This window comes from Acanthaster planci, linkage group LG05, assembly GCF_054643075.1.
Source record: "Acanthaster planci isolate LZ-2023a linkage group LG05, COTS_SCS, whole genome shotgun sequence".
NCBI classification, from domain to species: Eukaryota; Metazoa; Echinodermata; class Asteroidea; order Valvatida; family Acanthasteridae; genus Acanthaster; species Acanthaster planci.
The window spans coordinates 21016374-21031255 of NC_141781.1; the positions used below are offsets into that span (position 1 = coordinate 21016374).

Consider the following 14882-nt stretch of genomic DNA (forward strand, 5'->3'; position numbering starts at 1 on the left):
TACACAAATTTTGATTGTAGTCGAAAGGGGGCGTATGTTAGCAGAACAACTGAAATCCTCAGCCGGGTTCTCCAGGAGATAATGTAGACGAAAAACCTTTGTTTTACGACTCAAGTTTTATAATACCTTTTGACTGTTGTAACAAACAAAACAAAAATACTCTCATGGTCCACGGACTTCTTGTTTTTCTTCAGGTTTGATAACAGAGATTGTATAATTTCACACGTATGTATAAAGCCTTGTTTTCCCACTCAGAGAAAAGCTGCATTTTCCTTCTCCATTCTGCGAGCTATATTTACTCGTAATGAGAGCTTTCTCTTAGAGGTTACACAAAAATGGTGCTGGGCTTATTACCAAACGTATTGCTATGACAAAGCATAATTTTGCTTTACCTTAATAAGAATTACCGCTTTGATATCTACTCTGTTTTCTAGAGGGGACGTTACTGCTTGTTATCAGTGGCCACCAGCCAACGTTGATAAATAATGAAGAGATTTCAAAAGATTGAAAGAAAAAATCCAACAGAACGATGAGTCCAACAACAGTTTACAGTGAGCAGTATATTCGCAAAAGATAAATCGTCTCCCTATTTGACCTAATTGGTTGATAATTGGCTGTCAGTCACTGGCGTCCACAAGCAGATACCGCGCCCCCTCTAGTTTGAATAATTCATTGATCGGCCCGACGCATGCTATGGGACTCCCTGCCGTTTATATCAGCGTGTGGCGGTCTGGTCACTGCCTCGCACCCAAGTGCAGATGACACCTATCCAAACAAGACATTATTTTTTTTCTTCAAAAAGAGATGATTGCTGGATGTATCGAGGATAAATTCGAAGAGACGGTAGGAAGACAGAAACGCTGCAGTAAGGTAGCGCTGCAAAGTGCTGGTAAGCCCATTGGGAAACTGACGATATCTCTACCCGGCTTCGAACAAGCAACTTGGCATTGCCGAAGTTTCCCTTTTTCTTGCCGCATCAAAGCCCTGGACTGCTTGTAGTCATGGCCATGATTTGGCCTTGTTTGGATTGGCAAAAATCTTGGATTTGATAAAACTCCCGTTGGCGTTTTTGAAGACGTGCTGGAGACAAGTGCAACTTCATTGCGGTTTGCAGTCAAATTACTTAGTTTCAACGCTTAATTTTTTTTCTCCCAAGTTGGACTCTTCGGGTTTTAAGAACCGCATAGAACCTTAGAGCAGCTAGATGATATCTGGGTTAGAGTTGTGCGTGTCTCCTGCTAACAACACGGGCTCGACCGACCATGTCACGGCGCCCCTGATGAATGGCATCATGGAGCGTCGGCTCCAGGGCGCTGGCGCACCTTGCCCGTTGGACTTTCCAGCCCCCTCGCAATGTCTCCCCGCTCACCACCTCACCCCAACGAGCACCCACCATCCCCGCCACCAACATCACCACCACCACCACAAACCAAACCACTCCATCGACGCAATCCTGGGCATCCAGCGAGATGGAGCCAGGGCGGCCGAGAAGCAAAGGACATGTCTGGTGGAGGGTCCTTCGCAGCAACACCCGCCCAGCCCCACTGATTACAACGGGGGCCGGCAGCGGGCAGGATCGACCTCCCCTACCGCCGTGCCGTGTACACTGCCTCCGGAGAATAGGGAACACGCACAAGAGGAGAACAACTTCTTGGAGAGTTTCAAGACGAATAACAATGGTTTGTATAAAATATTACACTCTGAAAATCATATTGAGAGATTGTAACCATTCCAACTGGCTTCTGGTGAATTAACCATTCTGCCCAGTTTTCCTGGATCTCAAATACTTCACAAGTTTGGTACCTTTTTTCTTAATGCTATGAAAACTTACTTCGTCTTATGTTGTTTGTGGCTATGTTTATAATGCGCCGAATGAGTAACTCTGGCTTCAGCTTTTGCAGATACATTCACAAATCTGATAAGGAAAATCATAAAAGAATCTTCCCAAAATCTGTGTACTTTCCCATCTGTTCACGCTACGTGAACTGAAGCGAGAAGAGTCAACAACCTCATCGGTTTGTTTTCAGATTTCTATGTGAAAAAGGTCAAAATTGAGAACATTCTCTCCACACCAACCTGTTTAGTTACAGACTGTAATCCTGCAAATGCAATAAGGTACTGAATAGGGAGCTTGAAGCTCAAATCAGTTTCTGTGCGTTCAACTTGGTTCTCACCTAATAGTGCTTCTTGCTTTTTGTGTGTTTTGATTCTCAATCAGCTCACAATTATTTCCTTATCGTTATATTGTAACTATTATAAGACCCAGTGTAACTTTTATCCAAACAGGGTTGTAAAACTTTTAATAATCTTGTTGACGCATTTACTGCGAACCGTGAAAAGATTTCTTTTCTGAATGACTGTTTTTAAATCGAATCAAACATTAAATTTTAATTCTCCTAGGACCTTGTTGACATTCAAAGCATTTCTCACAGAATACTTGCCTACAAATCTAAACCAATACCGGTACGAAAGATGCACTTCTTTCGTTTATGTAACAGACGTTTTTTTTTTTCGATCTTTTAAAATTAATCATCGTGTTTATGTTTTTACAAGGAGTATAGGCTGAAAGTGAAAAAAACTGTCAATCGGATTCTTTGTACGATTCATTATATCCATGGACACCAAGGAGAAAGCAGCAAGAGTGACCATTTGACTTTTTTATTTAAAACGGGAAACGAAACTGCAGAAAAGGAGTATGGCCACATAAGTCGTGACCAGAGAAGTGTTAGGTGTTTTGCACCACCCAGGATTTACGCTGACTTTCTAAGAAGCTACCTTTCCAAAAGCTGGTGCTCAAAACTGACAGCCACTCCTTGTTTACTCCCGTCTTTGTGGCTGGAGTTTGAGTGTTCCTTGTCGTTGTTCTACTAATCAACATCTCTTGACTGTTCTCCTCCCATTTTCCTAAGTACTGGACAGTCACTTTGTCAAACGTTTATCGCAAATGACTTCATCTTTGCGTTTGCCAGATGTAGGCCACGGTAGCGAAGAACAGGTTAACTTTTTTTCAGCAGAGTCAACGGGGATGGGAGAACCACAAAGAGGTTGCGGCTTTGAATACGGCTTCGCTATTGAAAGATAACCAGTTGGGACAATACCGTGACGGTCGACCTCCCCGCCCCGGTGATTAGCGCGTATCTCACCCGTGGCTCCCCACTGAAAAACACGCTGAATGGCGGCTAAGAGGCACGGCTAATGGGCCCTTGTTCCCAGACCTGCCCATCAAAAAGCTGTGAAGAATCCCGGAGACGGTGGTAGGTTGAGGGAGAGACGAACAAGGGTGTTTGGAACACGGCCGACGGATGGTACTTTTCCTGCGTGGTTCGTCTTCATGGTTCTTTTTATTTTGCCCACTCGTAATCTCTTACGATCCAGGCCTTGTTCTACCGTCTTTCTGACGTCTCTTGGTCTTTGGTTGTCCGTCATTCTGGTCTTTTAGGAACAAAGCTACGACATGAATTGTTTTTGAAACAATCAACACTTCTTTGGCTTGGAGGCACAAAATGCGATTCTCAGTACATCGTAAATATGAATTAATGTTTACAATGATGCTTTCCCAAAATTCCTTCACTTAATGATGAAAAGGACATTGTTTTCAAGAATGGAGGTTGAATGATGCGACAGTAAACATGATTCGAGACCAAGTCGATATAGGCCACTGTACACAGGTTAGGCAAAACAAGTGTTTTCGAAAGGTGCGAGCTTCAACTTTTGACCCTAACGTTAATTTCTTGATATCTCAAAGATCAGTGAAACTTGCAGACAGTTCGACTTGCTCTGTTACTGGAGAGACGTAGTGAAATTAAGTATAATTTGTTACCAGTTCCAGTTCTCATTAACTCTTTCAATGCGCAGAGATTCCACACAAGACGTTTGGGGAGAAATAATAACAAATGTGACGCCGCCATATCGCTACACTTGTTACAAGGGTCCCATTTATTATTGTCTCGTCGTTATCTCGACAGTTATGCAAATGTTCTCTTCGCGCAGCGCAAATCTGAGGCTTCTGTGACGTAGGCGAGTCTTATTAATACAACATAATTAAGATTTATGGCTAAATAAATTATGCCCATCATGCTCATAGAATCTATTCTACCTTCGGCAAATTTTATGCTTTCCTGTTATACATACATGCCGGTGTTTACGTGCATAATCGAATATTGTAGAGTTTACTTGGTATGCTAAAGTCACCGTAAACATAATGATAAAAGAAACTGCATTTTACACTCGTGTTTACACTGTACCTGCAATCTGATTGGCAGATCGTTGATCACATGTCATTGAATTATTTGTTCTATTCAACGGTACTCGTTGAATGGAACTTAATTTCTCTTGACTAGTTCCGGCCCCCACTTCCTTTATCTTATTCCCAGTAAGAAAGAGGAAAATAATGTAAGGACGGGAACCTGTCTGACATTGCATGGTACCATAGGGTATAGTGCTTCAGACAAAAATCTGCTTCGCAAAAATTAATACGCAAGCGGGACCTATTTTGTTCTAGCAGCAGAGGATTTATGCGGGTATTGTACAGAACAGATAATGAATAGTTCACATTTTATACAGGGGTAAGAATAGTTTTATGCGATGACAGGTAACCGTGCTAGTGGCCAATGTGATGTTCATGTTAAAATTAGCTAACTTTTAAAAAATATTATACTTCATGTTGTGGATTAGAAAATTTAAAGCAGATATCTAAAAATGTTTTTCTTGAACCTCATTTCTGACCAAAAGGAAGAGAAAGTAGCAGTTTCAAAACCAGCTGTCGTCAAGGCTTTTACAGGAAACTACTAAAACTTTTATACGTTGTGCGGCAATCGACTTAAAATTTCTGTTGGGATTTTTTCTCTAGTGATATAAATCTTGCTTTAATAAAACGTGTTATCTGTCGAATCTGTTTTTAAAGATGCGAAATAGGATGGAACTTTCGAAACAGTACACTGAAAAAGGGGTTCCTTATTCTATTCTCAATCAGTTGATCCAAACCCACCGAGCACAGTCAAATTATGAAACCTACATGTAAAATGTTGTTTCTAGTTTGTTCTCGCAAAGTACAATGGCATTTTAGGGGATTTTTTACGATCTAAAACAGCTCTTCTAATTGCACTTTGCGAGTGTCTGCGAGAGATGACATGTTGAAAATCGATTTTTTTTTGACGACACGGCGTGTAAAGAGGCTCAAAGTGAGCATCAGTAAAGTATTAAAGGCCATGTACATTTCTGAACACTGATCATACTCGCACCATAAGGGTTTCAAGCACCTTCTGAAGGATGGGGTTTGGCTATTTGTCGACCTTTGAGAACAATGGCTGCTCGCCAGACAATTTTGCCAATGTGTATACTTGAAGTTTAAGTAAAACGGTAAATAGAAATTGAGATGGTTTAAATAAATGTCTATATGTAGTGAAATCACAAACTTATAGTCCACGTTTTGCCATTAGAGGCTGCGTTTACAGCACAAAGGACTGCATGCCACCGTACAGCCCATGTACCACTCCGCTTAATTTCAGTCTAAACAAAATTTTAAAATACATATCTCTCATTAAGTTATCTGGCCAGAGATGATTTTCCGTTGTCTAATTTAATTCATTACTCGGTTGACCGTTTGACTGACTAACTGACTATTTTGGGTGCAGTCTCTCTCTCTACGTTGCAATCTTTCAATATTTATAGAAACCTTTTCAATATTAATTTATAGAGAAAGGTTTGGGATAGGTTTTTAATATACCATAAAGTTCACAAAATACAAAATACCGTTGTTTGAAGGAATTTGTTATGAATGCATGGTTCTTCATTAATTTTCGTTAAGTTATGTTCAGTCAAGTTAGATTAATCAAACCATGTTTTCTTCAAAGAGGATCCGCATCCGGCCTGGCACTAGCGTAGTTAACGCCGTTGTACTATGTCCGGAATGACACTTATATTAATTTGAGACATTTTTGTTGATCGTTTTGCAGTGTCAGAATGTCAGAATTATTTGCAAGATGTACGGTCTCATCTATTCTTTGAGAAGTTTTTACATTTTACAGAGCGCAGATCTATTCTGAAATTACTAACTGTAAATACGATTTCCACCACCTTCGCAGGAATTGCTCACAAGAACCCAGCCCGGCCGGGAACACGGGCGGCGCAGCCGAACAACGCATCGGCAGCCCCCATCGGCAGCAGAGGCTGCGCCTCGCCGCCGGAGCTGGACGAGGCAGGCCCAGACTCTCCGGGCAGCCCCAGCGAGCCTTGCGAGTCGGTCGATGGCGGTGGCGACCTCGTCGACGACGGCGGGGACGGCAAGAAGAAGCACCGGCGGAACCGCACCACCTTCACCACCTACCAGCTCCACGAGCTGGAGCGGGCCTTCGAGAAGTCCCACTACCCGGATGTCTACAGCCGAGAGGAGCTGGCCCTCAAAGTCAACCTTCCCGAGGTTAGAGTTCAGGTGAGTTTGCGACCTTTCTCCTCCTGAAATAGGCCTATTCAGAAACTGACCATCTTGAATCAGAACCAGGGTGATTCCGGTAAAACATTCTCCAAAAATTCAAAATGATTGGGAACAAATTCAGAATGATAGATTAATATCCCTGTACCACCATGAGAAGTTACAAATTTCGCATAAAAGGACATAGCACCTGTTGGCCACAACAAAATTGAACAAAATTCAAAGCAAACTGATGAAGTGCGTAAACTTCCACTCTAAAATGTTAAGAAAAATAAAATGGATTCGGGGAGCATAATATGAAATAGCCAGCCCGTTAACAATGCTCCTTACTCGATGATGCTTCCTGCTTTCAGGAAACCTTTAAAATCCTGCAAGTGATGTTTTCGATAGGTAGACTCAGATACAAGACTGCGTGTCAGTATTCTTTATCTGAGCACTTTTTTCCCTTGAAGAGAGACCAAGGGCGGAAAGGAAAGAAATTCGAATTTCAAACCGCGCACGAGTTCCGACTTTTCCATACAGTAAAAATATTTGTAACACTCTTTGTCCAACGTAAAAAGCTGTCTTTAGTTTTGGCTACTATTTCCCTTTGCTGTCCTACCATTAGAAACTCCAAAAACATGTTGACATCATAGTTGCTATGGTGTTCAGTCTTCTTTGGCTGTCCTTTTATTGTGATATGCTAACATTCACTTGAGCTGAGAGTCTTTTGTTCACAAATAATATCCACATTGGGGCTTGACTGAGTTTCTGTGTTTCATGAAGTCTCGGTAAGAATGAATATTGTTGATGCACAGTTTGGTCACAATTGATTTATCCTTCGGTGTAATATCGTCGCCTAAAACATGTAGAGGATATCAAAGTAGGTCTGGGATGCGAAATACAAAGAAACTTGGACAGTGTGAATGTTCGTTTTGCGCGCTTTTGGAAAGGTTTTGGAAAACTGACCACTCCACCGCCGAAATGGTTCAGGGCTGGAAATGGAGATTATTAGTCGTGACCCCAAAACCCTATTTACAGCATAAAATTGTAAAGGCTTTCCTCGAAGACCAGGCACTTTTACAAATTGGAACATCCTTGAAGTAATGAACCAGAGTAGATGTCAGGTCAAGTCGGGGAAGGAAGAAAAGAAAGTGAACTTCGTCTCGGTCAACAAACTGGAAGAACAGGAAGCGATTGCATGGCTAAAGTGTGTTCAGTCTTGATCGTGGGGGCTCTGTGTTCATCCCAGAGCTACAGGCGAGGCAATACAGTGATTCCAATCGAATTCGAAGTCCATCGCGAAAATTGGCGATTGTGATTCGAAGTTCTTTTGCTCTCTCTACTGCCTGGAGGTGCTTGGAAATGAAACATGAAAACTACCTGACGCTTTGGATTCAAGCGAGCCTGGCCGGCTGAAAAGATGCCTCCCCTCGTTCTTCTGTGCCTTAATTAGCAGGAATTAGTTCCCCCGAAGTGTGTTTCTTACCACACAAAACCCGTTTGTGCACCTAAGTAATTGGGCCGAGGCTCGCGAGAGGGGGCTCGCGGGCGTTGTTGTCCGGCCAGATGATGTCGGCCCTGGTGGACGAGCGTTCCCTCGGCCCGGCCAAGGAGAAGACAGAGTGAGTCGACGCGACAAAACCCTAGGAAAATGCAAACGGGGACGGATATTGGGCTGCGGCACGGTGCGATTCCCAGGTCTAATTAAGGGATATGGTGGGGATTTTTTGTTGTTGCCGTCGGCGCTGGGCAGGGGATTCACTATGTAAAATGGCCTGCCCCAGCCACAAGGAGCTCCACGAAACACCCGCGGGCTCTTAAGGTATCCGTCTGACCCGTGAGACTGGTGGAAATCATCACTTGCTGGCTATATATTTTTCAATGGCGATGAAAAGACATTGAAGAGGAAGAAAAGGGGAGAAAGACCGAGAGGAGATCGCGCAGACGAGACGGCCTCATCTGCCGATAGCAGAATGCCAATAACACCGGAGCCGGGCAGCCGAACGAGTCAGGACCCCCTTCGCCTCGCGGGAGGGAAAGCTTCCCCGCGCTGGCGCAGCGATCAGTTTAATTTGTGCTAATTGATGAGACATGGTTTCGTTAGCTGATCATTTCGGGTGTTCCGTGGAGGCACACGGTGTACCGAGCATAAAGGTATCTGGCGATCCGAGACAAGACGTACTCTCTGCAGATCTGGTGTTGCGTATGCCGATGAATAGCAGTTTTGTAAAACGAAAATTAACTTTTATTCAAGGAGAAAACGAACGCAACTGCACACACGCATTCAGTAATTGCATCTTATTATAAGTATAGAGCTAAGTATGAACACGATAAGATGAAATAAGGAACGTTTGTCCGCGTAGCTGTCCAGCCGAGACAAATTTGAGAAAAGTAACTGCAGCGACCTAAAAAAAATATATCTTCTAAACAAATCTTCAGAGTCACGGGGTTTAACGCTTCCATCAATCCTAAAGTGGTGTTGACATTTAAAGAGGTAGGACTGTTTGGAGAAAACTCCTATTTTGTTCGTTCTAGGCCTGTGTTGATCTTCAGTTTGGCGTGACAGTCCTTCACTTTTTTTTTCTCAAAGCAAATATTTTGCATAAAGGCTAACTTTAGCGTTTCACCAAGGTGTTTTAGCGCAGAAAGCTTAGCTGTCCAACTCTTCCCAATTGCACTCGTTTTATACAGTGCGACAACAAACACACATTATAGCTGAACTGGAAGACAGTTCCCTTCAGGCAGCACAAATAACCTCAAAATCGATTCCAAGGTCGAAAAACTCTAATGCCGAACGTGGATAATCCGAGCGTTTCTTTTCAACACATCGTGACTTCTCAAGTCGTTGGAGCGTACAGCCTGTCTAATGACATCAATGTTGAAAAAAGTGAACTCAGTCGGTATTCGGTTAAAAAGCCAGAAAGTCGGCTGATGCGAACTGAGTCGATAATCAGTACACGTACAAGTATTCGACATTCGGTTGAAGTCATTCCTCGGTTTGTGAAATGTTATTAAGAGTGATGGTTGAAAGCAACGTGAAGCACAGGGCTTGTGAGGGATTAGTCTGCGACGTCCAACGACCTGTAATGAATCATTGGGGTAGCTAAGGATTCGTTTTAAGGATTGATTTTAAGGGGAATGTGGAAGTTTCCCTATTCGCTGGCAAAAATGCCAGGCCCATTGATTAATTAACTGTATCACCCGTTTGTAGTTTGTCTTTCCTCGTCACTGATTACAATTCGCCTGACAAGGTCGGACGAAGTGTGTATATTTGTCATAATCGCCGTTGTCGTGCTTTGTTGAGTGATGATTTCAATATCGCCGGCAAATTAGTCGGTGTTCAAAATATTAAACGGCTTATTGGTGTCTAATTGGTGTCCGGTGGGGGTACTGTGGCATCACCCGCAACCGGCAGGGTTGGGGCTAGAGGAGCAGGCGGATCGCAGCCCAAAATTGGCGTCGACACCTGGAACCATCCAAAATAATTGCATTACATAAATCTGCTTTGCGTGTCCGACGACTGTTGTGCGATCTCTTTTCCGAAGATACCATCGAAACAGTAGGCCTACAACGCGTACAACTTTGCAAAAGACTCATTGCTTTCCACTCATAAAAAATACGAGTATAGCTATAGAGGTTTGTGAACATGTGTAGAAAATGTATTCAGCGTGCTGGAACTTCGCAAGCACACTGCAAAAGTTATGAAGTTAAAGTCGGTATCTTACAACACCAGACTGGTGTCACCCTATATGGATTCCACTGGTGTTGAAATTACACAACACCTTTTACAGTATTGAGTAAGGATTTTAACGAGTACTTTTTACTTCTGCTTTATTCCATGGGAAAAGAGTTTCACACGCGTTTGGGATGATTGCACCAAAAAAGTTTTTGTGATGAAGTGTCTGGATCTTCATTGTTTCTATGATTCACACGTAATGTATCAGCCACCGTACCTAAAGACTAGTCAGGGTCTGAAACAAATAGGAGAATCAGATGAATCATCGGATCATGCATTAAATAGTTATCTGTGGTCCAGTTGTGATTTGAAATGACCACAATCAAACAGAGGGCAAGAGATAGGGAGATTAAAATCTGTGTCTCCGAAGGTCAGCCGCGTTGCGCAGAAAACAAAAAACCTTGGTGGGGCGGCCGCGCTTCGCACCACGGGTAGGATGAAGGGCAAAGCCAGAGTTAGTGCCCCATTGTTGGTCGTGATTGTAGGCTATTTAGTGCAAGGTGCGATGACGGACGGGTCAACCGCTGAGGCGATCGTCCGGCCAATTACCGGAGCCAGCCGATCGACGGGCGTGGGGCGGGCTCAGGTCTCGTTGATTGGCGATGATTGCGCGGCATCAATCATACAAATGAGATTAGGGTTTTGACATCTTTTTAAAAAAACTGTGTCCTTCGACCCTTGCAATTTTTTCCTCCCCCCTTTCTTTCTTCGCCTAAAACAGCTGTCACTGACTGAGGAAAGCCCCACTGGGATATTACCTTTGTCGAGTGAATGGAAAACTACCACGATTACTCAAAACTACAAACCCCGCTGGGTTCTACTTCTTATACTGGTGGACTGGCCCGCGACAGGAACAGCAATGGGAACTTTGCTGGTAACTCTCTATTTATTTGGGAGCTGAATGTTACGAATCCGTCTGACTTGGATATTACTATGTGCTGGTTTGGTATTCCAAAAAGAGGCAAGGTCATTCTAGAACAACCCACGCGTGCCAGTCGGCTTATGGCCACCCTCATAGGGCAGGCCTCGCGCTCGCGTATAATAATCCCGAATGACCTCGGACGCTCTTCATTTTGGGCATGCGCTGTCGGAATGATGAACTAGCTGCCATGACAGTCACGGCATGCAGCCCTGTAGTTTGCTTCTTAGAGTGCTCGACCGAAGCGGCAAGCCTCGGCCTGTTTGCCGTGATGATTAAGTGAACCCTCTTCTCGATGTTGTTTTGGCTCTCGTCAATTAATCTGTAGATCAAGCCGTAAAGCGTAACGAGGTTAGCTAATTGATGTTGTAACACGTCCGGTTCTAATTAGACTGGTCAAAGTGTAATGTAAGGCCTTTTCTACACAGTCCCAATACATGATGTGTTCATTTCGTGTTCCCTCCAAAATCAAGAACTTAATTATACCATGAAGGTTGACATGGAATGCATCGCCTTGTGTGCGTTCTTAAAAATAAAGAACGTAGTTAGAGTGACAGTGTAGAAACCACGAGTGGCCTACCACTTCACTGGTAAACATTACTTGCACAACCAGAGAACTACACGATGAACCAGCGAATTGTAGATTTTGGGCCTGAGCTGTTGACCAAAGGGTGCATGTTTGAGCGACCAACTTTCGCTAACTTTCGTTTCGTTGATCGATTTTGCCTGGTGCTCAGGATAAATTCTGTGCACAGGTTTCCCCAGCCAAAAGTCGTCCAGTGGTCGACTGAATGGTCGTCACTCGAACTTGCCCGGAGAAGCCGTCGCTAAGTGCCAAAGCGCCCTCTTTTGTCCATAAGATCATGTCTTACAGGTCTTATTTTTCTTTGATTCATTTTTAAAGGTGTGGTTTCAAAATAGGCGGGCTAAGTGGCGTCGCCAGGAGAAAATGGAGTCCAGCGCAATCAAAATGCAGGAGCAAGCCATTTCGTCTCTCCACCGGAGCACCAGTGGGCTCAACAGCAAGCTACCCCTGGACCCCTGGCTGACACCACCCATGTCGAGCGCGGCGGCGCCCGCTGCGGCCCTCCACTCGCTGCCAGGACTGCTGACAGCCCACGGCCACCACCACCCCCAGCTGCCCCCGCCCCTCGGCTCCACTGGCACCTCCCGGGGGCCCCTCTGCAGCCTGGGCCCCATCAGCTTCCCCTTGCTGCCTCCCGCCTCGTCGGGCTTCTCGCTGCTGAGCCCCGCCGCAGTGGCCGCCGGCCAAGGCCGCCCAGGGTCGGGAATGGGGCTGATAGAGACCGACGACATCAGACACTCGAGTATCGCGGCCTTGCGCCTGAAGGCCCAGGAGCACCTCGACACCATGATCAGGACGCCTGTGTACAGCGGCCGGTCGTCTCCTACGAGTGACTAGGGCTCAATTTCATCAAACTGCTAAGTAGGAATTATTGCTTAAACAGAGTATTAACATTTGTGTAAAATCACTCCTTGACTACAGCACCCTATATTCAAATGCTCTAATTTTGCGCGCTCATGTAAAATTGAGCCTATAAAACATTACATCCCTAAGGCCTCAAATCAAAAACATTGGCATCTTTTTTGTAAACTCAAAAAGGACGTATGCAGTGCTGAAAAATATCCTTCCGACCTTGTCCACATGAATATTTGGTTTAAATTTCAATTTTGCCATGGAGTTTTCACGTCTCTGCGACATTTCAGTTCTTCAATCACTATCAAAAATGTCTTCTTAAAGCAGAAAATCAAACGAAGGTGGACTGTATTTGTGATATCTGAACGCAGTGTCTGCTGTATAGTTTGGGAAAGAAGTTTATTGTGTCCTCAGACATCCCCAAATCCTATATCCAGGCGTGAAGTCCCATATCGGCATTTCAAGCCAGGGCATTCGTTGTGCCTTATGGCGGCTACCCGACATGTAAAGCTTAAGAGAATTGCCAGGCCAGGGAACAAGACTCTGATTTGCATCTTCACAATCTTTCGCACGCACCGTCAGAGAGACGTCAGCAAGTTAAGGCCACGTCCGAATAACGTGGCTACGACTTGTAATAACACGCGCGTCTATGGGAAAGGACATGAAGCCCTTCGTCGGTTGCTTCCATACCGGTGCGCGTTATTTCCAGGCGTAGCCAAGAAATCTGGACATACATCTTAAAACCTCTGACATCTTGGTTCAGAGTTCGCACCCCTTCACTTGCCGCGATACGTGTATTTGCCGTTTACGACTTGTTTTTCATTGTCTGTGATTATCGTGAGGGTACATGGTGCTTAGCAGCAATTAGTCTTCACTACAACAATTTGGTAAGCTTTCCTGTCACTGTAGGCTTTATCGGCACTCTAGATGTGATTACGGTTGCGAGACTTGGCATTTCCCACTGACTGTGTGTACTGTGTGCATAAAAAGCCGTTGTAATTAACCTTGTGTGCTACGAGAATAAACACAGCAAGTGTGTATATTGGAGTTGAAAAGTAACTCAAGATTAGGGTTTTAACATATGTAGAGGAAAACAGTGGAAGTACGGCACGGTGTTAGGTACAGTTTTCTTCAGCCACTGCTGTTGATGTGCTCCGTATGATGTTCTAATGGTCCCATGGCATGTATTTTCCTGTCAGTGGCATATCCATATTTCGAGTTTGGGAAAGGGGGGTTATGACTTTTTTCTGAAATGATCTCCCCTTTATTACTTTCCTCCCCTAGTCCACAGAGGAAGGAAGTATCGTTTTTAAAAATGTTGGCGCTTTAAATTCTTTAAAAAGGGCCCTTGCCCCCACCCACTGATTACGCCCCTTTTTCTGTGCAGTTTTGAAAACTCAATATTTTATAGCTAAAAGTGACCCAGGTTAGGCCTATACGGTTCACTGTCGACGGGGCTTGATGAGAAATGCGCTTTTTGGTGTAACATTCAGCGTAGTAATACAATCAATCTGCAGAAACACACAAGCTGATTCAAGTTGAACTATCGTTATAAAGGTTTCTTTTTGCCAGAACATTGTGTAATCTACGCAAAAATTACTTATTTGTAATATTTTATATGTCTATGAGTTTGTGTGTGAATACCTGCATAACTGCCGAGCAGATGTGTGTTATAATTATGTATATCAATTTAGTGTCTAAAAAACGTGTAAGTGTTGAAATCCTTGAATTTCCTACAGCAAACTATACACTTCTTTTTTCAGTCGGACGTTTGCTTTTTTTAAAAACAATTTTGGCAATCTGGGCTTCTACAGTTGCTCCTTTTTGCCTTCCAAATGCATTGTTATTTGGCATAGGTAACGTTCTGTTTGGTGTTTATGTCAACGTTTGTGGTCAGTTTTCTTATCTTGAGATGATGGCTTCTACGCGGTTGAAGGTCAAACCAGTTTGTAAACACATCCTTTTTAACCTCAAGATTTTTACAACAGCTTGTGAGCACGGCAAGACTGACGAGGGCACATTTCATGCAGAAATGTATTTTGTATATACCATGGCATGGTCTCAACAGTCTATATTTTGTTCCACTTGATGTATGCCTCGTTTCACGTAATAAATGCCCGTTTGTGAGCGCTACCCAATTACAGCACTCCCGAGGTGTCACTTTTGTTGTACTAATACGTACTTAATTAAATGAGGAGAACAACGTGTGTGGTTCACGTGTGAATAGACCAGAGTAGGGCCCAACTTGAGATCTGAGTCAAAAGAGTCTGAGTTTGATGTTCAAAAATGGACTCTCCTCTAACCCAGTTTAGAGAGTTTGGACCATTTCTGTCTGGAGCGATGATGGTGATCCCAAAACGGACCTTTTGATATCACA

General features: G+C 43.8%; 1 protein-coding gene across 1 annotated transcript; it reads left to right on the forward strand.

The window, feature by feature from the left end:
* The first annotated feature begins 734 nt into the window (after positions 1 to 734).
* Positions 735 to 14643, forward strand: LOC110984144 (uncharacterized). The gene is made up of 3 exons (XM_022243979.2): positions 735 to 1679; positions 6084 to 6430; positions 11972 to 14643. The coding sequence occupies exons 1-3, from the start codon at positions 1205 to 1207 to the stop codon at positions 12488 to 12490; spliced, it is 1341 nt and encodes a 446-aa protein (XP_022099671.2). The 5' UTR covers positions 735 to 1204; the 3' UTR covers positions 12491 to 14643.
* The last annotated feature ends 239 nt before the right edge of the window (positions 14644 to 14882 follow it).